The sequence below is a fragment of the Larimichthys crocea genome, chromosome XII (genome assembly GCF_000972845.2).
Source record: "Larimichthys crocea isolate SSNF chromosome XII, L_crocea_2.0, whole genome shotgun sequence".
In the NCBI taxonomy this organism is placed as follows: domain Eukaryota; kingdom Metazoa; phylum Chordata; class Actinopteri; family Sciaenidae; genus Larimichthys; species Larimichthys crocea.
The window spans coordinates 3,600,417-3,622,428 of record NC_040022.1 but is presented as its reverse complement, the minus strand read 5'-3'; the positions used below and the strand labels follow the sequence as shown (position 1 = coordinate 3,622,428).

At 50.3% G+C, this 22,012-nt stretch overlaps 2 protein-coding genes across 3 annotated transcripts in view; both read left to right on the top strand.

Annotated features, from left to right (window-relative positions):
• The first annotated feature begins 458 nt into the window (after window positions 1-458).
• On the top strand, window positions 459-19,488 carry edc4 (enhancer of mRNA decapping 4). 2 transcript variants are annotated; one of them, XM_019258119.2, is made up of 30 exons: window positions 459-709; window positions 4,484-4,646; window positions 4,739-4,850; window positions 4,968-5,067; window positions 6,378-6,564; window positions 6,648-6,795; window positions 6,875-6,979; window positions 7,063-7,175; window positions 7,255-7,338; window positions 7,427-7,522; window positions 7,609-7,708; window positions 8,056-8,236; window positions 8,335-8,401; window positions 8,649-8,740; window positions 8,847-9,028; window positions 9,775-9,854; window positions 9,967-10,105; window positions 10,177-10,472; window positions 10,549-10,785; window positions 10,865-10,966; window positions 11,061-11,204; window positions 11,541-11,577; window positions 11,665-11,812; window positions 12,005-12,160; window positions 14,380-14,495; window positions 14,574-14,739; window positions 15,736-15,922; window positions 16,335-16,554; window positions 16,632-16,795; window positions 17,855-18,038. In XM_019258119.2, the coding sequence occupies exons 1-30, from the start codon at window positions 622-624 to the stop codon at window positions 18,036-18,038; spliced, it is 4,194 nt and encodes a 1,397-aa protein (XP_019113664.1). In that variant the 5' UTR covers window positions 459-621. The 2 variants fall into 2 exon arrangements, with proteins under 2 accessions (XP_019113664.1, XP_019113663.1); XM_019258118.2 differs by having other exon boundaries at window positions 460-709; window positions 8,844-9,028; window positions 17,855-19,488.
• A 1,117-nt stretch (window positions 19,489-20,605) lies between these two features.
• The window catches only part of nrn1la (neuritin 1-like a), a 49,951-nt gene continuing 48,544 nt past the window's right edge, over window positions 20,606-22,012 (top strand). Inside the window, exon 1 of the mRNA XM_019258097.2 lies at window positions 20,606-20,878. Coding sequence (XP_019113642.2) covers window positions 20,656-20,878 — 223 coding nt within the window. The 5' untranslated portion in view covers window positions 20,606-20,655. The remainder of the gene's footprint in view (window positions 20,879-22,012) is intronic.

Sequence of the window (22,012 nt, the reverse complement as noted above, 5' to 3'; positions counted from 1 at the left end):
AGACAGAGAGAGAGAGAGACAGACAGAGGGAGAGAGAGACAGACAGAGGGAGAGAGAGAGAGACAGAGAGAGGGAGAGAGACAGACAGAGGGAGAGAGACAGAGAGAGAGAGACAGAGGGAGAGAGAGACAGACAGAGGGAGAGAGAGAGAGACAGAGGGAGAGAGAGAGAGACAGAGAGAGAGAGACAGACAGAGGGAGAGAGATAGAGAGAGAGACAGAGAGAGACAGACAGAGAGAGAGACAGAGAGAGAGACAGAGAGAGACAGACAGAGAGAGAGACAGAGAGACAGACAGAGAGAGAGACAGAGAGACAGACAGAGAGAGAGACAGACAATCAAACTTGATGTCCTCTGTGACTCTTCTCTTCTTATATATATATATATATATACACACACATACACAGAGCAGAGGGTGACATTATTTATATTCCCCCTCCATCGCACAGCTGAGGTAGGAACCAACGAGCTGACAGAGTCGGACGCCTTTAACGTGCGCGGACCCAGCGGAAGTTTACCCGGTTGCTGTGGGTGAGGGACAGTGACAGCGTCGCGTCTCTCCCCCTTTAAACGAACCCGCTCTCCCCCTTTTCTCTCTCCCCCCTTCACACACACACACACACATGGCGTCCAACTCCAACATAGACATCGAGGGTGCGACCCAGCATCTCCGGGACATCCTCAAGCTCGACCGGCCCGGCAACGGCACCGGTAAGTTCGGCCCGGGGCCCGGCAGGAAAGCGCGGGGATGAGGTAGGCCGCGGGATGCTAACGGGGATGCTAGCGGGAGTTTAGCGCGCGGCTAGCCGAGCTGGAGTTGCAGTTAGCCCGGTAGTGTTGAGGATAAGTGAACTCAAACACACGCAGATAAAATATTTAATCAATAATCGGTGCACCGGGGGCGGGTTCGGGCACGGTGACCCGCTAACTGCGTCTGGGAGTCGGTGTTTTATCCGCTGAAGCGGGAGCTAACAGTTAGCTCGCGGCTCAGGCTGCTGGCGCAATGTTTGTATCCGTCCCACACTGTCACCTGCGTAACGTTACCCTGACGTTACTCTGACGTTACCTTAACGTTACTCTGACGTTACGGTAACGTTACCGTAACGTTACCCTGACGTTACCGTAACGTTACCCTGACGTTACTTCATCCATCAGCGGCTGCTAACGAGCATTAGCTCCATTAGCCTCCGTAACTGCGCAGCTCGGCTCGGTCCAGGTGTGTTTGTTTGTTTGTAGCTTTAACCCGGGTCCACTCGGGTCCACTCGGGTCAATCCCGGGACTTTCACGGTGAAACTGGGTCTGAGTAAAGGCGGGAAGATGTAGGAGAGCAAACCCAGGTGTAGCCTCTGACACAGTTTGTGTAGGTCAAAGCTTCAGGTGTGTTTCATGTTTGCAGTAATTAATCAGGGATGTAACGATACTCAGCTCATCATACGATTTATTTTAATCAAAATGAGCTACAGACAAATTATTACGGAAGCCCTAAAGGGTCATACATACATACATTTTATTCCAGCTGTGATAACGAGATAATTAATAGTCTGGTGTATTAAATCACTGCATCAGTTAGTGTAGCAGTGAGCAGGAGACACTTTGTGTGTTTTGTGTTTGTTCTTGTTTTGACTCAAAACTCAAAACTAGGGACGTAACGATGCATCGTGACACGATTAACAATCGGTACAGATGTGACGACTCGCACCGGTTGACAGTCGTGATTCTTGGCGAATGCGAGAGAAGTAGGATGTGTTTTCTTTTTCCTACGTTATCTTAAATAAAGTCACTGGATGTGTTTTCTTTTTCCTACGTTATCTTAAATAAAGTCACTGGTTTGTGATTCATTTGTTCAACGTCAGGCGTCAAGTCAGGTGACTCACGTCACTACGTAGGTACGGAGCGAGGGAAGAAACGGAGGACGCACCGAGCAGCTTGAAATCAGCTGTGTGGAGCATTTTGGATTCAATATGTTCACAAATACAACCGTGAGAAACAGACAAAACCAAAACAGCATGGAAACATTGCAAGAGACTGCAACGTGCAGCAGCAACACGAGCAACGTGCAGTGGCAACACGAGCAACGTGCAGCGGCAACACGAGCAACGTGCAGTGGCAACACGAGCAACGTGCAGCAGCAACACGAGCCCATGTCCAAATGTCCAAATGTCCAACTTCACAGCAGAAATAAACATGTTTACAGCCTGCTACAAAAAGCAGCCGTCATTCAGCCCGCCTCAGGTTCACAGGTGATCTTTGGGCGTCTTCAGCAGCCTCACCACTAGATCCAATCCACTTTAGATGTCACTGACTTGTGCACACCGGACCTTTAAAGGCGTCAGATTAAATCTCTCCTCTGACTTAACGCTGACTTAACCAGGCACGTCTGTTTTGTTCCGGGAGCGTTTCTCCCTCCAGACTTTGTTTACTCGCTCTGATTTGATTTACCTGGTTCAGGTTCTTCTAAATTGAACAATCCAACATTCGACGTGTGCTTTAACGTTACGTTAACGTTACTGGCACGGCCGTGATGACGGCAGCTCACTGCGATGATGTAATCACCATCTTAAATAAAACGGACAGATGAAATTCAGATGGATTTCTTTATTGAACGTCGACTTACAGTTGAATTATTCATATTTATTTTCACATATTTCATGTTCTCAGTCATGAGTACGGTGTGATGTTGAGTTGACCAATTGCATCGCTTGATTGTTGCTTGTTTTTTAACATTATTTGACTCTAAACGATCACATCGATGTCAGATATTTCACATTCATTCATATTTTTCATCCCTGCAGCGTATTTTCTGATTTATTTACTCTGCCACAATCTGCTTTTCTTCAGCTGTTTATGATCGTCATAACCTCATTGATGTTTCGTTTCTAACACTCAAATATTTAATCAACTTTATTTATGAAGCACATTTAAAAACAACTGAGGTTGCCCAAAGTGCTGTACAGGTTGATACATATAATTAACATATAATACCATGATTACAGAAGATAAATGCTAAGATACTTCAACTTGGTTAAAAGTAGGGATGTAACGATACACTCAACTCACGACTCGATTCGAGTCACGATTTTTTGTTGACGATACGATTTTTTCACGATTTTTTTTTTAAATCAAAATTAGCTACAGACAAATTCTGACCAAATAAAATTATCTTTATTTGTAGGAAAAAAATCTCTCTTTACAGAAACTCTCAAACAGTTTGTGTTCTTATTAGGGCTGCCAGCAAGCAGCTGATCTGACCATTACCTTTCAGCTTGAAGTATGAGCTAACTGAAAATAAAAACAACAAGATGATAGCTCATTAACCCTTTAATGAGAGTCCACGGCCCCGGGAAACGGCGAGGTCCGGGCGCTGTAAACGCAGAGCCGGTCGCGGCACCGCCTCGGAGGAAATGCGCCCGGCGGGGGCCAGCCAGCGCCGGGGAGAGGTCCCATGAGGGGATCCTCCCGCACGGTGCGGCCGTCCCTGACCCGAGTTTAATCCCCCGGGCAGACTGCGCGGAAGTTGCAGTGATTGGTTAAAATTGCAACACCCCTGAATTCACGGGGATTCACTGAAGTTGCGTTGAAGTTGCAAATCGCAACATCGTGAATTCCTGGAGGGTCTGTGTTATGGTATCATTTACGGTACAGTCAGGCCTGACGCCGATTACCACTACTGTGTGTGTGTGTGTGTGTGTGTGTGTGTGTGTGTGTGTGTGTGTGTGTGTGTGTGACACAGACAGGCAGACGCGGCAGTGGAAGCTGCAGCCACAACGTAACCTATTTCTAATTTTAAAAAAAGACGAAAAAGAACATATCCTACTTCTCTCGCATTCGCCAAGAATCGCGATTCATTTTTTCTGTCAACCGATGCGAGTCGTCACGCATTTGTGCCGATTTTAATCGTGGCACGATGTATCGTTACATCCCTAGTTAAAAGCCAGGGAGAAAGTGTTTTTAGGGAGGATTTAAAAACCTCAAATGATCCAGCAGATCGGATGTGCCAGGGCAAGTTATTCCAGAGCCGAGGGACCGCTGCCACAAAGGCTCGGTCACCTTTGGTTTTCAGTTTTGTTTTAGGGGCGACCAGTAGCAGCTGACTCGAGGATCTCAAAGTTCTGGCAGGGTGTGGATATGAAGAAGCTCGGTTAAATACTGGGGGGCTGAGCCGTTACGAGCTTTAAAAACAAACCGGGAGTCAGTGTAGTGACGCCAGGACAGGGGAGATGTGGTCACGCCTGCGTTTGCTGGTAAGGAGACGGGCAGCAGCGTTCTGTACCAGCTGCAGGCGGTGTAGGAGTGAGCGGTCCAGGCCAAAGTAAAGCGAGTTGCAGTAATCCAGTCTCGTATTAATAAAAGCCTGGATCACAGTCTCCAGAGCTCTACGTGGCAGGTATCCTTTTGATAATGATAAAAAACGACCGAGCTAACCTGGCGATCACATGAGCTCTCTGCTGTCTGTGATTTAACGTTTGGTTCACGTCTCTCCTCAGACGCACAGTCGAGTGACGGTCCAAGGATGCCGTCTTTTAACGGAGAGCTGAACGGCTTGCTGGGAGCCGCCGGCCTCCTGGGCAGCACCGACCGGACCTCCATGACGGACTCCAGCAGACCGATCTCCACGGACATGAGCAGCGCGCAGGAGCCTCAGATCATGTGAGTGCACGCGGTGATAAGTGTGTGCAGTTTATTTTAATCAGAGTGGACGTGTGTGTAAGACTCTGTGTGTGTGTGTGCTCAAACATCAGCTGCCTCTCTGGTGACGACGGCTCCACCTGCATCCCCATCACCTCCAACAACGTGGAGATCGTGGCAAGTCAAGATTCAAGCATCAACAGCAAAGCTCGCGGCAGCAACAAGGTGAGACGCCCGCAGAGCAGTGCCGACCTCTGACGGTGGAACGACATGAGACAGTGCAGCTGCTGTCCTTCAAGTTTATAAGAGCTGTGGGTGATGATTTATTCTAAATTCTTTCAGGTGAAGGTTCAGCCGGTTGCCAAGTACGACTGGGAGCACAAGTATTATTACGGCAGGCTGATCGCCGTGTCCAACTCCTTCCTGGCCTACGCCATCAGAGGTGAGCGTCCTGCAGAGTGACAGTCGGGGTATAAGTACAGTGGATGTTGTTTATAATGCGTGTGCTGTGTTACAACCTGATTTCAAAACGGTGATTTAAAAACTCGTCCAGGATCTGCCTCGCATAGGGGTGTGCGATATGTCATCGTTCACAATATATCGTCAAAAACATAACGTAACAATATGTCATCCCACCATAAAAACGATAAATTCCAATTGATTGATGTGCGCGACACACTCGCAGCCCAACATGCACATTGACAAACATAGCAGAAGGCGGAGCAGATACGCCGGGCATTGAGGAGCCCTTTCCTCGCGGCGAGGAGCCCTTTCCTCGTGGCGAGGAGCTCTTTTTTTTCACAACGAGGAGCCCTTTCCTCATGGCGAGGAGCCCTTTCCTCAAGCTCCGGCCGCCAATCTGACACTCAGATCGGTCAAACCTCCACAGACAGCCTGACATGTCTCTGAAATAGAGACTATCCAGGTGGATTCACGGACTAAACTCTGATCATCTACTTGTGTGTGTGTGTGTGTGTGTGTGTGTGTGTGTGTGTGTGTGTGTTCTCACTTTGTTAATTTCATGTACCAGCTTCTAAATCTGACATTCAGCAGGTATAGACACGCCCACCACCAGCTCCCCGAGCCTTTATTATTGTTTTGGTGACAGATTCATAGTATTGTTTTGGTGACAGATTCATAGTCGGATAGATTAGGCTGAATTGATGTTTATTTATCGCTACCGTGATAAATACCAGAAATTATCGGGATACATTTTTTAGTCCATATCGCCCGTCCCTAGCCTCGCGTCTTGTTCACTATCAGCTTGGATCAGGTCCAGCCCACCGCGACCTTGACGAGGAGAAACAGTTCTGGAAGATGACTGAAGATATTTGATGTTCGCACTGACTGAATTTGACACAGAGTCATGTCTGAGATAAGATCGACTTTATCGATCCAATTTACTTGTTATTAACAGCTGTCCGTCTTTAGATCCGTTTCTGCATCGTCCTGTAACAAGTACTTGTCTGATTAATCTACTATCAGGCGACGTTTCCTTCTCTCTTCCTGTTATCTTTTCCGTATCGCCAGTCACAGTTGCTAGTTAGTGGATGGGCCGTGATGGTGTTTGGAGGAAGATAAGAACAAAGTGAGGTGTTCGTGTCAGGAACCATCAGGAGGTTGAATCCCGCATGAAACTTCCTCACGACTCTGTCGCAGCTTCTCAGTTGTCTCTTTTTTTCTCTGACGGAGGTCTTAAAAACATTGAATTAACGTGAGCCGAGTTTGATCTTTGAACGTCTTCTCCTCCAGGAGCCAACAACCACGCGATGATCCGCGTCCTGAGCGTCGGGTTCACGGAGCGCTCGCTCCTGAAGGGCTTCACCGGAGCCGTCACAGACCTGGCCTTCGCCCACCTCGACTCCTCCCTGCTGGGCTGCGTAGATGAAGCTGGAAACCTGATGGTGTGGCAGCTCACCTGCACTGGAAGCAAGATACTGTATCCTGACGCGTGTTGAGGAGAGTGTGTGTCAGTCAGTCAGTCATGAAATGGTCCTTTCCTTAACCCGTCCTCCCCTTCAGTGATCAGGTGGTGGTTCACATCCGGCGGCCCGACGACGCCCCGCTGAACTCCCACCGCCGCCTCATCTGGTGCCCGTTCATCCAGGACGACAACGAGGAGAACCAGGACGACACCAGCCAGACGTTAGCTCTCCTCCATGAAGACCGGGTACTGGACGCTTGTCCTACACGCTGTCTTTGTTACAAAAGAAGAAACTTGTCCTGATTTTGTCCTCCGCTCCGTCTAGGCTGAGGTGTGGGACCTGGAAGTCTTGCGAGCCAACAACAGCAGCTGGCCCGTCGATGCCGCGGACCTGAAAGAAGGCCTCATCACGGTGAAGGGACACACTCAGGTGAGGATGAAACCATGACGACCACGCAGGACACGTTTGACTGAAGACGGTCGATATCTTGAACTGACTGTGTGTTCTCACAGCGAGTCAGCGAAGGAGCTCTGTCTCCGGACGGGACGGTGTTAGCCACAGCCAGCCATGACGGATACATCAAGTTCTGGCAGATCTACATCGAAGGTGGACAGGACAAGCCGAGGTAACCGAGGAGACGACTCTCACCCACAAACCTCTCTGTGTCTCCTCTGTGGATTTACACTCGTCTCTTTGTTGTCCAGATGTCTTCATGAGCTGCGGCCTCACGGCGGACGCCCCCTCTCCTGCCTTCTGTTCTGTGACAACCACAAGAGGCAGGACCCGGAGTCAGTACAACACCGCACACACACACACACACGTGAAGCTGCTGTTTGACTGGTGGCCCGTTAACTCGTCTCTCTGTCTCTCTCGTAGGGTTCCTTTCTGGCGGTTCCTGATAACCGGAGCAGATCAGAACCAGGAGTTGAAAATGTGGTGCACTGTCTCCTGGACCTGTTTGCAGACCATCAGGTCAGTCTTCACTGCGTCACTGTGAGTCTGACTTACACGTGTGCGTTGTGTTCGTGCTGCACTGACTCGTCTTTTTTGTTTTTCAGGTTTTCTCCGGATCTGTTCAACTCCTCGGTTCTGCCGGGTCTGAAGGCCAGTCTGGATCTCTCTGCAGAGTATCTCATCCTCACTGACGTACAGAGGAAGGTCAGCCACCGTTTAATTTCTTACATCTTTCTGTCAGGTGAACGCACACAGCCGTGATGTGGTCAGTCGGGAAAGCAGCCTCCGTCTCCAAACGTGTTTACTGACGACGATCATGATGAACTCGATGACTTTGTAACTTCTCACAGCGGTGTTGGAGGTCGAGTCTTTGGAAGCGTTACGATGAATTTGTACAGAGCATGTTTCTTTAATCTCTGACGTCACCTCGTGTTCAGTAAATATCTGACACACTGTTCCTTCAAACATTCATCAGACTCTCACCTGGTCTTGGACTTTGCTTCCTTCCTCTCCACGTTACTGGCTTCACCCGTGCGTTGTTTTCTCGGCAGGTTCTGTACGTGATGGAGCTGCGGCAGGACCTGGACAAAGGCAAGGCCACCTTCACGGCAGTGTCAGAGTTCCTGGTCACCCACCCCGTGCTCAGCTTCGGGGTCCGCGACGTCGCTCACAGCCGACTGCGACACACCGAGGTCCTGCCGGCCGAGGAGGAGAGCGAGAGCCTGACGACAGGTGACTCGTTTGGAGCAACGTATCTTGTTCTAGAGATGCGGCTGAATTAAAAATGTAGCAGCGTCGATGCTAATGAATGTTTGTTTTTTTTCTTTCAGAGGGTGCTCAAGGTCCCACCGAGTCCAAGTCTGGGATCCAAATTAAACTCTACTGCGTCCACACCAAGTACGTTTACGATAAATAAACACATTTTAGGAAAAGTCATGAACTGAGAGATGAAGTTTTATTATGAAAGTCATGAACTGAGAGATGAAGGAGTTTTATTTTGAAAGAGTTCCACACGCTAAAGATCAGATTTTATTGGTTTGCTCGTTAAGAACTGAAGTCAACATGATGAGGATGAGGTGTGCACAGGTTCATCTTGATAATTAGTTTGATATTTCTGTCTGTCTGTCTGTCTGTCTGTCTTCAGGAGTCTGCAGGACGTTCAGATCTGGTTTCAGCCTCACTCTGGTTCCAGCTCTGCCGTGTTCCTGCCACACTCGGACTCTCAGGATGGTTTTGGTGAGTGAAGCTCGGTGCAGGCGTCGCGTGTTCATGTCGAGTGAGTCCGCTCTGTGTTTCAAACGAAGTCCTCTCTCTGTGTCTCTCTGTGTCGCGTGTCCAGCAGGGTTTTCGGATCATCTCACCGACCAGAGCTCCGACAAAGAATCAGGAAACGGCTCCCAGACCGACCTGAGGAAGATCCCGTCGCTTCCCGCTCCCACCGACTTCCTGACAAACTCGGGTGCCGGCGGCGGGGCGATGCCCAAGCTGATGACTCCCGACGCCTTCATGACGCCGAGCACTTCGGTAGGAAACGCTCAACAAGCCTCAAACGGCTGCCTGTCTGGTCGATGTCTGAGTTTCACAAACGCTGAATGAATCCAGACGTTTTGTGTTCATCAGCTTGCGATGTCTCACCTGCTGAATAGATCTTCCTCCCACGTGTCGGCGCTCAGCGGACAAAAGCCCGTTAATGGACGGTCTGACGAAGTGCTTCATCTTCAGTCGGTTGAGTTTAGACCAAGGTCAAACTAAAGTTTGTCACGGCTCCGAGATTTCCACCGTTAATGTGACTCACTCCAGGAAGGCATGTCGAGATGAGATGAGACAGACTTTATTGATACTCTCAAAGAGAAATTAACTTGTTACAGCAGCTCACAGACACGAGGCGGAAAATAAAATATATCTGAGGAGTTGTTCATGATCGTCCTCCTCTGCCTCGATTCCCCCAGGACAGAGCTGGACCTCGTGCCGGGCACGTCTCCGTCACGTCGCAGTCCGTTCAGATTTGATGATGTTTCTGGTGTATGTGCTTCTAAACATGTAGATATGCTGCGTTTTTACGATCGAAGTTTGCACAGATGTTTTATTTTGAATCAGCTGTGTGGAGAGACGCTTCTGGTCTGGCATTGACTTAGCTCCGACTTGGCGCCTTACGTTCAGACCAGATCTGGAAATAACTTTTCGTCTCGCTGGTTATCTGGCGCTCAGTTTGTCTTTTTCTGCCTCCGTCCTCAGAGGAAATCACGCAGCATGTAAATGTCGCCCCGCAGGTTCCGGCTTCTCCCGGCAGCAGCGCCAGCAGTCTGACCATCGTCACGGCGATCAGCAGCAACTCGGACTCCACAAACAGGTGAGTTCAGAAGGTCGTCATGAAGTGAGCGGCGCGTGAAGCACACACAGCTCGTGTCTCCGCCTCCCTCTCCTCTGGTCACGTGTCTCCCTGTCTGTGTTATCGTGTGCAGAACTCTGGACGAGGTCAGTCAGAGTCCAAACCGAGCCGAGAACAGCGGCAGCAGCAACACCAGCCTGGCACTGTCCACCTCCACCAGCAGCCCGAGAGCTGCCTCTGCTGTGCTGCTGCCCGGGCTGGAGAACCTCCAGGTACGACCCGCCGTCCTCTCCTGCTTTAACCGGCCTCTTAATGCTCAAACTGACCTCGTCTCCTTCTCCAGGCTTTAGCGTCCCCTAGTGGTCCTCTGGCGCTGGACAGCCCTCAGGTTCTGGATTCTCCCCTCCTGCCGCCGCTGGCCTCGCCGACCAGAGCCCGCTCCCCCGACGTCATCTCCTCGGCCTCCACGGCCATGTCCCAGGACATGCCGGAGATCGCGTCCCAGACGCTGCAGCTGCAGCGCGGGCTGGTGTCCAGCTTGGAGCCTTTACCTCTGTCCGCTCTGCAGACGGACAGCATGGCCTCGGCGGCGTCCGCCCTGCACCTGCTCACCTCGCCGCGCACGGCCAACAACAACAGGTGCGTTGATTACACGTTGAAAAGACATTGACCCGTCCACCAAGTCAAAGTTTAAATAAATAAATCGTGTGTTCAGTCTCAGCCTGCTGCCGCTCGAACTCGGGGGCGCCGACGGGCCGGTGGGCGGAGCGGCAGAGTCGGAGCCCAGACTCAGTCACACCCCGTCTCTGCTGGAGAACGCCTTATCGCAGGAGAACCCCGGCGTCGGAGGAGGCTCGTCAGACGGCGGCGTTAGCCACACACCGTGGCCGGCGGCGCCCGACATCACTCGAGAAACGAGGAACAGTCTCAGGGACAACGGTCTTGGAGACTGGTAAGAATCTGGACAAACACGTTTTACCTGTGGGACACGTCAGACGACTGACCTGTGTGTGGATCTTACTGTGTTGCAGTTCAAGAGAGGAGTCGAAGGACAGACACTTGAGCTCTCCTTACCATCGACGCTCCTATCACCTGCAGCAGAGTGACAGCCAGGACGCCGGCGGAGAGCAGAGGTAACACGACGACGATGATGATGATGATGATGATGGAACATGTGGCGTGCGCTCTGCTACAGCAGCCGTCTAACTCTTTCTTCATTTCACACAGCGACCCCGACGACGAGGTGGCCAGCCTGGCGTCGTCCACGGGGAACTGCGGCTCTCGCTCTTCTCACAGACTTCCCGTCAAGGACTGGAAGACGTCACCGCGAGGCTCGCCAAAACTAAAGAGGAAGACCAAGAAAGATGACGGGTATGTCAGAGCACGGCAGAAATGAAGCAGAGGTTATTGAAGTGGAGTTGTTGTAGGTGTTGACTGATGGACGGAAGTTGCAACGTCTGGGATTGTTGGGAGCGAGTTGCTGCCCCAAGTGATGGAGTTTGAGTTTGAGCGTGAGATGGAGCACCTGGGTGCCTTCCTTTGGGGCAGACCCAGAACCTGCTGGAGGCTCGACAGAGCCCGTCAGGCCTGGGAACGCCTCGGGATCCTCCAGTTATTTTGACTGCTCTTCCTGTCAACTATCAAAATAAGAGATTTGTAATGTAGTTGAGTTGGTCGCAGTGATGATGTTTTCTTCTTCCTCCTCAGTGAATCGTCTCAGTCCAGGCAAACAGACTCTGCTCAGGTGAGTTCACAAAACCGTCTTTGCACGCCAAACTGTCAAACCAAGCTCTCAGGTACTTATTATATCATCGTCTGCTCCTCGCTGCAGATGAATGCAGAAGTCCAGGACGAGCTGCTGATGCTCCTGCGCAGCCAGCAGAGGGAGTTAACCGAACTGCGTGGACAGATCGAAGCCATGCAGAGCTCCATCATGGCTCAGGTGGAGCACGTCCTGACCAGCCACCAGGAGCAAGAACGTATCCTTCAGACGTTTGTGTTTCCACCTCCCGTCAAACTTTCAGGCTGCAGAGCCACTGTTCAAAAATCCATTTGAATCTTTCCAGCCTGCGTTGTTTGGACTAAAGCGAGGACGGTAGGTTGCCTCAGGCCACACGGTACAGATAAAACACCTTCTTGTTCCCGTGAGCCTTGACTCTTCCCGACCTCAGAGCGCCGCCTGGAGCGAGTCCTGGCCGAGAGTCAGAACCACCAGCAGCAGCTCCAGGAGCAGCTCGGCCAGCAGCTCGGCCACGCCCTCGGCTCGGCGCTCACCAACAGGATGGACAAAGTGCTGCGAGAGGAGATGAAGAAGACGGTGCCGCAAAGTGAGACACACACACACACACACACACACACACACACACAGCCGTTCACACTTGTTACCACATGATGGTGCTGTTGAACCATCCCAGGCTGGACAGTCTTTCCACACCGCCTCCACCTCCAGCTGAACCTCCAACTTCTCCTGCTCCTCCCAGACAAACTGACACCGTGACATCAACATCAGGATTGTCTCTTACCTATCGGAGAGAAACTCAGGAGTCCTGATCGATGATCGGTTAACCTTCTCTGATCACGTCGTGCCGCTTCAAAACCTCAAAGGAAAAAAAAAAAATCAAGCTTGCACAGGGTGTTTTTATTTTGAAATTCATGTGTCTGACTTCCTGTCAGCTCGATCTGCTCGGCGCTTCCAACGGTGAAATCCCAACCACCTCACTTCGCCACCGCGCCCTGTGGTGTCTGTTAGATAAGTCGGTGTTAGCCGCGTTACTGGGGACTCACACGGGGCGCGTGTTGGCAGGGTAGCGAGCCGGCCGTGTTCACGCGAGACCCCGCGATAAACTGTGTATAAAGAAAACAACAACAACGTGGAGGAGATTATAAAAAGCATCTGTTGTGTCATAAATGATTGTGTGTTGTTCCACTTCAACAATCAGTCTCTCATCGTTCATGTTGAGACTCTTTGATCGATCTTTGATCACCGGGTGCCACCGGTCATGACGTAACGTTGATGTGAAGTTGTGATAAGCTACATGAACTGCGTATTGTGTTTTATTTTGAAAGGGGGCGGAAGTTTATCACGTTGATACTGTCGGATTTCCTGTCTGGTGCGATCAGCTCCGGTGACCGCGGCGCCTTTACGCTCCGTCAGTGATGGCGTGTCATGTGACCCCTCACACACACTGAGGCACGTTTGAAACTAGCAAACAACAAATCTGTTGATCAGTTTCTCGATTCATTGATTTGTACTTTGATTAAGAAGAGAAGTGTCGGAGCTGAAACAAAAAAAAAAGTTTGGACCTTTTATTTCTTAAATGTTTTATTTCTCAAAGGGATCCATCGGTTATCGATGAATCGATTTTACATTTGGCACAAAGAGTCGGAGCTGGAATCAGGACGACGCCCTGAGGGGAGATCGATGCTGATGACTCGGCTTTACTGCAGAACATCTCAAACAATTAAAAACAGTGAAAGAAGAAGTCAGCTCTGTTCAGCTGGCGACGTTTTTACAGAGAGAAACAGTCCGTGCACACGAGGAGGGACAAATGTGTCATGTCCAGCTGTAGAGGACAGATGTGTCATGTCCAGCTGTAGAGGACAGATGTGTCATGTCCAGCTGTAGAGGACAGATGTGTCGTGTCCACCTGTAGAGGACAGATGTGTCATGTCCAGCTGTAGAGGACAGATGTATCGTGTCCAGCTGTAGAGGACAGATGTGTCATGTCCAGCTGTAGAGGACAGATGTGTCATGTCCAGCTGTTGGTAGTGTTGTAGAGGAGGTCCTCTCTGAAGAGCTGGAGGTCTTCAGGAGGTCTGTGAAGGTAGAGAGGGACGCCCCTGATCTGTAGGAACTGGTAGGACGTTCCACCAACGGGGAACAACAGACAGAAAAGTTTGGACTGTCCTGAGAGGACACGTGGCAGAGCCAGGAGGAGGTAACATCTGTCTGTGTGAGGACGATCAAGAACCAGAGACTGCTTTGTAGTCAGCGTTAGAGATCTGAGTTTAACGTGGCTGCCGCAGGTCGACAGAGGAGCTCCATGATCGAGGAGCAGGCGAGCCGCCACGTTCTGGATCATCTGAAGAGTTTCAGTGTGCAGGCTGGAGGCAGCAGCCAAAGGTGACGTGATCAGAGGTTCGCTGAGTTTCTCCTGATTGTATTTACATATTTAGATGCACGTGAACCAGAAAAATCTGAAGTGGAGGACGGACCTGAACGCTGCAGAGTAAATCTACCTGCTGTTTGTTGTTTTGCTCGTCTTCATGCAGCCTTCAGAGTGCACACCAGGCCTCACATCAATAAATGAAAGCGTTCTTTAATCTTAATGCTTGAGATCATCCGAGGCCCAAAATGAATTAGACATAATAAAGTCATCTGACGTGTTTGTTGGACTGCGACACTAAAATTAAGAAGTCTTCAGAGAGATGTTTCCTCTCCTGCCCTCCATGTTCCCGTCTCTCTTTCCCCTCCAGCCTTGATCTCACGCCTAATTACAAGGGACTTCTTGCTAATCAGTCTTGTTAATTATCTTCTCCTCCGCAGCGATCTCCAAGAGTCTGGAGCCGGTGACGGGTCAGCTGAACAACACCATCGCCGCCAAGCTGACGGCCGTGGAGGTCACCCTGAAGGAGAACGTCACCAAGGTGGTCAAATCAAAGGTGAGACGTCTGAACCTTCATCTCCTTCATCTCCTCCTCTCCTTTCTCTCACCTTTCTGACCTCGCTTTCTCCCGCAGAACACGACGGACGCCATCGGGCGAGCGGCGGCCGAAGCGATGCAGGGGCCGATCCAGGCGGCGTACAAAGACGCCTTCCAGAGCATCGTGCTGCCGGTGTTCGAGAGGGGCTGCCAGTCCATGTTCCAGCAGATCAACGACAGCTTCAAGCAGGGCACGCAAGAGTGTAAGGCGGCCGCAACGCCACGTCACAGAACAGAGCATCTGTCCTGTGGACGCGGAGACGCAGAGATGTTCTGGTGGCTCTGCTTCCCATCTCCGCTCTGAAATCTTTGTGCCATGTTTATCTAATTAAAAAAACCTTCCCTTTCAAAATAAAGCTCAGGGACAGCTTTTGTAACGACTAAAGCAGGCCGCCGCCGCCGCCGCTGATGATGATGAGTGTTGAGAAGCAGTTTATTTATTCCGCCGTGTTCCAAGGCCGTCCAGATGAGCACGGAGGACGAGACGCTCACCGTTAGTCCTCCGAGCTTTCCAAACCCTTCAGAGGGTTTTAGAGCAATAAATAGAAATTCAGTTCTGCTCCTCACAATGAGGACAAATGATCAGAACCAGAGACGACGTTACGAAAGAGTCTGAAATAAATTAGTTCTTGAAACGTCGAGGATGGAAATGTGCTGTGATGTCAGTGTTGTAGTCCAGAGACCAAGACAAAGACCGAGACGAGACAGAGACCAGGCCCTGTGGCGATGTGTCTCTGTGTTGAACGTAACCACAGCCGTCTCTCAACCCATCGGACACAAACCAGATTAAACTTCTTCGTGCTTGTATTTTGCAGCGTAAATTTCAGTCAGACTCAGATTCAGAAGCTGCTTCATGAAATAAAGTCAGTTCAGATCAGAGTCAACTTCTCCACCATCACCCACGACGCTGCATCCAAAACAGACGACGTTCCACTCGGCATAAATGTCTGAATGCAGCTTTAGATATTTAATGTTCTGGAAGGTTCTTCAGGTGAAGCGCGGTTGCTACAAGACCGGTCTGGAGTTCTCCAACAGCGCCCGATAGATCAGCAGCTCGAGACTCGTTCCACATTTTACATGACGTCTTGTTTCTCCGCTAACGTCGTCCTGAGGAATCTCCTCGACTTTCTTCGTCGGTCTTTCTGCGCTCGGTGCCGTTTGTCTCTGACCACATCGTGTCCACTCTTTCCTCCTCGCAGACATCCAGCAGCTGGACACTCACATGAAGAACAGGAAGCAGAGGGAGCAGGAGACACGCGACCCCATGATCGGCCAGCTCCAGCAGATGATCGACGGCTTCCAAAGCTCCACCGATCAGCTGGCCAATAACATCACGGCTAACGTCCGGGCGGAGGTCCAGCACCAGATCCAGATGATGGTGGGAAAGTACGTATCCGAGCTGTCCGCTCATCGATCACACGCACGGCTAAAAACAAACACGAGGTGCACAGTCAGAAATGTTGAACAGTATCCTGCTGATTGATCGGCGAGCATCGATCGGATATTTTGAATATCAGATCTGCACGTCAGCAGGAGCCCGGCTCCATCCAGCAGAAAACAAGCAAAGCTTAATCCTCGGGCTGATGTAAGAACGTAAATTCGATCCAGTCTCTCGTTCCCTCCGCAATTAATTCCACGGCCTCTGGAGTTTATAGATTTGTCGAGCACGACGGCGGCCGGCTGGAAGTTTAGAAACGCCGGCCGCCGTCGTACAGACGATATTACAGGATGCTTCAGCAGCTCAGAGGTTTAAAGTGTGTCCCTCTTCCTCCGCCCTTCACCCCTCACCTCCACCCAGTTTGCAGGAGTCTATTCTTAGCCACGTGCAGCGGATCGTCAAAGGCGAGGTGAGCCTGGCGATGAAGGAGCAGCAGGCGGCGGTCACCTCCAGCATCATGCAGGCGATGAGGTCGGCGGCCGGCACGCCCGTCCCCACGGCGCACCTCGACTACCAGACGCAGCAGGCCAACATCCTGCAGCTGCTGCAGCAGGGCCAGCTCAACCAGGCCTTCCAGCAGGTCACACACACACACACACACACACACACACACACACACACATCATGCTTTTGTTTTAACTCTTCTTCCTCCTTCAGGCTCTGTCAGCGACCGACCTGAACCTGGTCCTGTACGTGTGCGAGACCATCGACTCCCAGCAGGTGTTCGGGCAGCACTCGTGTCCTCTGAGCCAGCCCGTGCTGCTGTCGCTCATCCAGCAGCTCAGCTCCAACCTCAGCACCCGCTCGGAGCTCAAGATCAGGTGATCAACCGTCCTCGTTAATGTCCAACATTCACTGTTCTCCAGGCGACAACACACCTACACGAAACACTCAACAAAAGTGTGTCGGCCGTAAGCTGAGGAATAAAAAGCTCTGTCGGATAAACGTGACCCTCGTCCTGTTTCATCACATCGCGCTCTCCCGTCTCATCACCGTGCGTCCGTTACTGCTCGTCTCCCGTGTGCTAAGCGGCGGTAAACCGCTGACCTCGCCACCCGGCTCTCCGTCTGTATCCTCGCTGCATGGCTGTCCGGGGAGCGCAGACGTTCAAGAGCCGATAGCTCGGCAGATTTTCGATCGTTCTGTTCTTTCTGTGTTCGTGCTGTGTCCTCAGAGAAACCCTCGAATCCCGGCGTCCCTCCTCCTCCTCCTTTACTGTGCAGCTGCTAATACGGGCCTCAGGTGCCGCCGTGTGCCATCTGGAGAGGGCGAGGTGAGGGCAGCGGGGCGTGGTTCAGTCCGAGGCTTCACCAGGACGGAGCACGGGAACAACGTTTACTCTTAACGTCTCGTTTTATCTGAGGTCCGTTAACTCGTTAAGAATGGTTGATTGTTAGCAGAGCGAACGTGAACACGGCGACTTAACGTGTTTAGAAAGAGTTAAACTGTGTGTGTGTGTGTGTGTGTGTGTGTGTGTGTGTGGATCTCTGGCTTGTGTCCAGACGAGCACTGAGATGAACGGTCGTTTAAAAGACTGTAAAGACGGCGAGGTGCGGACAGAAATAGAGCGCCGCTGGACAGTCTGACCAGCAGATGTCCGACTGAAACAATTAACAGACGAGTTAAACGTAGTGAGGACGAGGACGAGCGGGGGGACGCAGGTGACGGCAGCGCAACTCAATTTCTGAGTGAACACACAGAGCGCACATTGACACAACGGGCCGGCAGCCAGGTCGGTGATCGAGGACGCCGTCTGACATTCAGACACGAGGCGACCTCTCCGCCTGCAGCTGCTTCACGGGTCCAAACACAAAGTTCTCCTCGTGCTGCTGCAGCTCTTTGACTTCTAACACTTTGTTTTCCGTCCTCCCTCCTTGCAGCTACCTGGAGGACGCCGTGATGAATCTGGACCACGGCGACCCGCTGACGAGAGACCACATGGCCGCCGTGCTGGCCCAGGTCCGGCCGAAGCTGTTCACCTTCCTGCAGCAGGACCCGCACAGCCCGCTCAGCAAGAGGGCGCGGCGCCTGATGATGATGCTGCAGGGCCTCGTCAACCACTAACCACGGCCCGGGACGCCTCGGTCCGCTTCCAACGGCGACTCGAGTTCGGAAACCTCGCACTTGGTTCGCTCAGCTCTTTCCCCGCCGCTCCAGTCGAAGTGTCAAACTGTTTTTGTTCGTCTGTTTGTCGATCCGTCAGGTCTTTGGTTCCTGCTGCTTCTCTCCCCGAACACAAAGGAGACGCCGTGTCCGTCTCGTCCTTTTTTGTCCCCTCAGCAGACGGCCTCACATTTCTCCCCGACACTCCTTTGATGAAGCCGAGCGGCGGTCCAAACATCGGCGTGTCTTTGTGCAGGATTACACCACCGTCGCTGCCGAGCCCGGCAACCAACGACAAAAAAAGAAAGCATGTTAACATCCGAGCTCGTTTCTTTCAGACTTCCTCTTCAGTTATTTCTTAACAGGTTGGAGACCTCGCCGGGCTGCGGCGCTCTGAAGATCGACACCGCCGATTGTTTCACCGAGGAACAAGTTAACAGAACTCGTTTGAAGTGTTCAGGATGAAAACACAGATCTCGTTTTAGTTTGTTTTTTTTCTTCTCCTCCGCCTGGCCTTGTTTCCACAAACGAGATGAGAGGACGACGGATTGATGTTTGAAATGTGACAAATATTTTTGGCCTGGAAAGAAATTCCACCTGTTAAAAAAAAAAAAAAGAAAAAAAAAATCTGAGATGTTTTTGATGTTTGGCAACCGTCCGCCGCCCCTAACCTCCCCCCAACCTCCCCCTAACCTCCCCCTAACCCTCCTCCGTGTCTCCTGTACGTCAGCCCTCTTTTTTTTATATCAGCATTTAGTATTTGTAAGACTTGTATACTCGCTTCAAGAGTCGTCAAACTAGTTATGAGACGTTAATAATAAATAACTCACCTCCTGATTCGTTAACTGCTGATTTCTTCTCTGATCAGGACGTTCTGGATTAATAATGTTTGAATAATGGACGTGCAGTTCCTTCTCGCAGGCTGTAGGTGGCAGCATGTTCGCGATCTGCTCTGCCGCTTGTCGTCTTTTTTTTTGTTTCCGTTGGGTTCGGAAGTCATTCCCGCTCGCTCTCCGTCAGCCTGTAGGTCAGTTCAGAGTGCGTCACGTGTACCACACATCGCCGCCGACTGTAAAAAGAATCAAAGTTGTGTTAAGAATCTTGTTACGTTGGATTTGTCTATAGCAAGTGCCTTATCGCATACGAGACGTGGAGTCCCGCGTTGGAGCGTTCGTCCCGCCGTCACCTCTTCGTTTAAAGAGTTCGCTTGTCTGGAGAGTCTGTGTTTAGTTGATTGGAGAGTTTTGAAGCAGCGTCTCGCGGTTCAGACGGCGGTTTGTCGTCGTCGAGCTGCTGTGAGAAACAGACTGAGTTTGTGTGGATGTTTAGTTTCCCTCTCTCTCTCTCTCTCTCTGTTGTATCTTTTACAGTTTCTTTTACCCTCAACATTTTTGGAATAAAAAAAAAAAAAGATTTGCTCAAAAGTTTTTGTGTCTTTGTGTCTGAAAAGAGCCGCAGTCTGCAACTTCACCACTAGATGTCACTAAAACACAGATGAGTCACTGTTTCACCTGTCAGTCAAAGCGTCCACGCTCTTAACCCTGCATAACTTTAAGCCTTAATATAATGTGAACAGGTGAGTTGTATATAAATTCACCCTCAGTACAGTTGTCATGAACAGGGAAATTAGCTACAGAGACCAAAACTGTTTTTTGTACCAGGCTGTAAACATGTTTAATTCTGCTGTGAAGTTGGACATTTGCTAACTTTGTCTGAAGTGAAGCCACAAGCTGCAGTTCCTCTAACGTCCACCGGAGGCTGGCTCCAGAAGTGAGTCAGTCTCCGTAAGTCCCCATGTTCAAATGTCCAACTCTCCCATTTAAACATCTCACGACCCGTCAGATTGATCTTCTGACCCATTAAAGGTCGCCCTGTTAATAAAAAAAACAGACAGAATAACTTTTTCTAACATTACGGTAACAGGACGTTTATTCAATATTTAAAAAAGCAGATTTTACTGTGAAACTGCGAAACAACGACAGTAAAATACCGTTTATGGCAAAAAACAACAACAAAAAAACAAAAAGGGTCACAGAATTTTACCGTAATAAATACGGTGTATTTCCTTCTAACATTACGGTAACAGGATGTTAGTGTTGTTGGTTTCATGTTTTATTGCAGATTTTAAAATGTGAAAAACTGCCAAACCATGACGGTGAAACATGGTGTTAAATATTAGTGTTTCACTGTGTAATGAAGTCTCTAATATAAAATACTTTATTCTGTAATAAAATTTAAAGGTTTTGAAGTTATGACCGTTTCACGGTCTCTTACTGTAAAATATTCCATTAAGTATTATTTCAGTGTTTAACAGTTTCTAATATAAAATGAGCTTTATTCTGTATGAATTACATTAAAATGTTTAAAATATGAAAACAGTCATATTTCATGTTTTACGGTATTTTACTGTAAAATCTAGACTTTGTGTTTTTACAGTGTTTGCAGGACTTGACTTGTAAAGTCTGTTGGACTTCAGGATGCTTCTTATACGCAGCTCATCGGGACTCTCCTCCTCCTCCCTCCTCCTCCTCCTCCCCGGCTCGGACGCGCCCTCCCCCTCAGCAGGAGCGCACTCTGGATGCTCTCACACCGGAGTACGGAGCTGCACCGCAAACACCGGAGGGAGACACACTTTGTCCAGCACCGAGCACCGGGACCGTGTGGCTGCGGTTTCTTTCCCCGCAGAACAAGTTCGGGATTCCGGGTTGAAGCTGAAAGTTCCGGACGTGTTCGGGTCAGCATGGCATCTGTGGTGAACTCCGCGTGCCTCTTCTTCTTCGTGCCTGTTGCGCTGCTGCTCGGTGAGTAAACACGCACGCGCACAACACGAGTTTGATTCTGCGGGTCGGTGCGTGAACATGTTGGACTCAGTCCGCGGGGCTGCGGGATGATGCACCGCTGCATCCCGCGGACTCCGAGCCGAGCCGAGCCGGGAGAGGGTGAGCATGCAGCGGGCTGAGACTCAGCAGCTGCAAAGTTGGATCCAGGATCGTGGTTTCCATTGATCAGGTGAACAGCTGCTGATGAACAGCTGCTGGTGAACAGCTGCAGGTGAACAGCTGCTGCAGGTGAACAGCTGCAGGTGAACAGCTGCTGGTGAACAGCTGCTGCTGGTGAACAGCTGCTGCTGGTGAACAGCTGCTGGTGAACAGCTGCTGGTGAACAGCTGCTGGTGAACAGCTGCAGAGGTGGATTCATTCATGATGCTGCAGTAATACAAACCGCTGTACTCGAGTACTTCTTCCGATTACATTGCTCAGGATCAAACTAACGTCGAAACCACTAAAAGTCCAGATTTACTCGCTCTCTCCTCTTCGCTCTCTTCTCCTCTGCCATCGTCTCCGTAGACGCTGCTGAGCCTGGTTACAGAACAGTTCCTGTTCTAGCACGACACCCGGCGCCTGTCAAACCTCTCCTTTCCGAAAAATCCAAAAAAGTTCCAGCGTGTTGCTTTTAATGAGACATACAGACTGGAGCCTACGTTTCCCATGATGCACCTTCCGTCATGTTACCATGTTAGCTTAGCATGCAAGCTAACCTCTGCTAATTAGCATAAACACAATGTGTAAAAATTACTTTTTATTTGCTAATTAAATGCTAACGCTAACATGCTAACCTAACTCACTGTTAATGTCGATTCTGTTCAGTGATAATTACAGACTGTTAGCATGTTAGCATGTAAACACATAGGTTTAGTGCTGTTTAGCAAGTCTTAGCATGCTAACGCGCTAACTTAAAGAATTTTGTGATTCGTGTTAATTACCAAGGATTAGCATGCTAGCATGATAGCCTCAGTTACATCACAGCGTTCTCAGGCGCCGGCCCTTTAAAGAAAACATCTTCATCGCTGGCATCATCGTCTGCTGATGAAGATGAGGGGACGATGAAGGAGGTAGGATGAAGGATGAAGGATGAAGGAGGTAGGATGAAGGATA

Coding starts and splice junctions, on each gene's coding strand:
- edc4 (XM_019258118.2), top strand. CDS start 622: ATGGCGTCCAACTCCAACATAGACATCGAGGGTGCGACCCAGCATCTC. Junction 10,473..10,548: donor CGCACGGCCAACAACAACAG/GTGCGTTGATTA, acceptor TCGTGTGTTCAG/TCTCAGCCTGCTGCCGCTCG. Junction 14,740..15,735: donor CAAGCAGGGCACGCAAGAGT/GTAAGGCGGCCG, acceptor TCCTCCTCGCAG/ACATCCAGCAGCTGGACACT.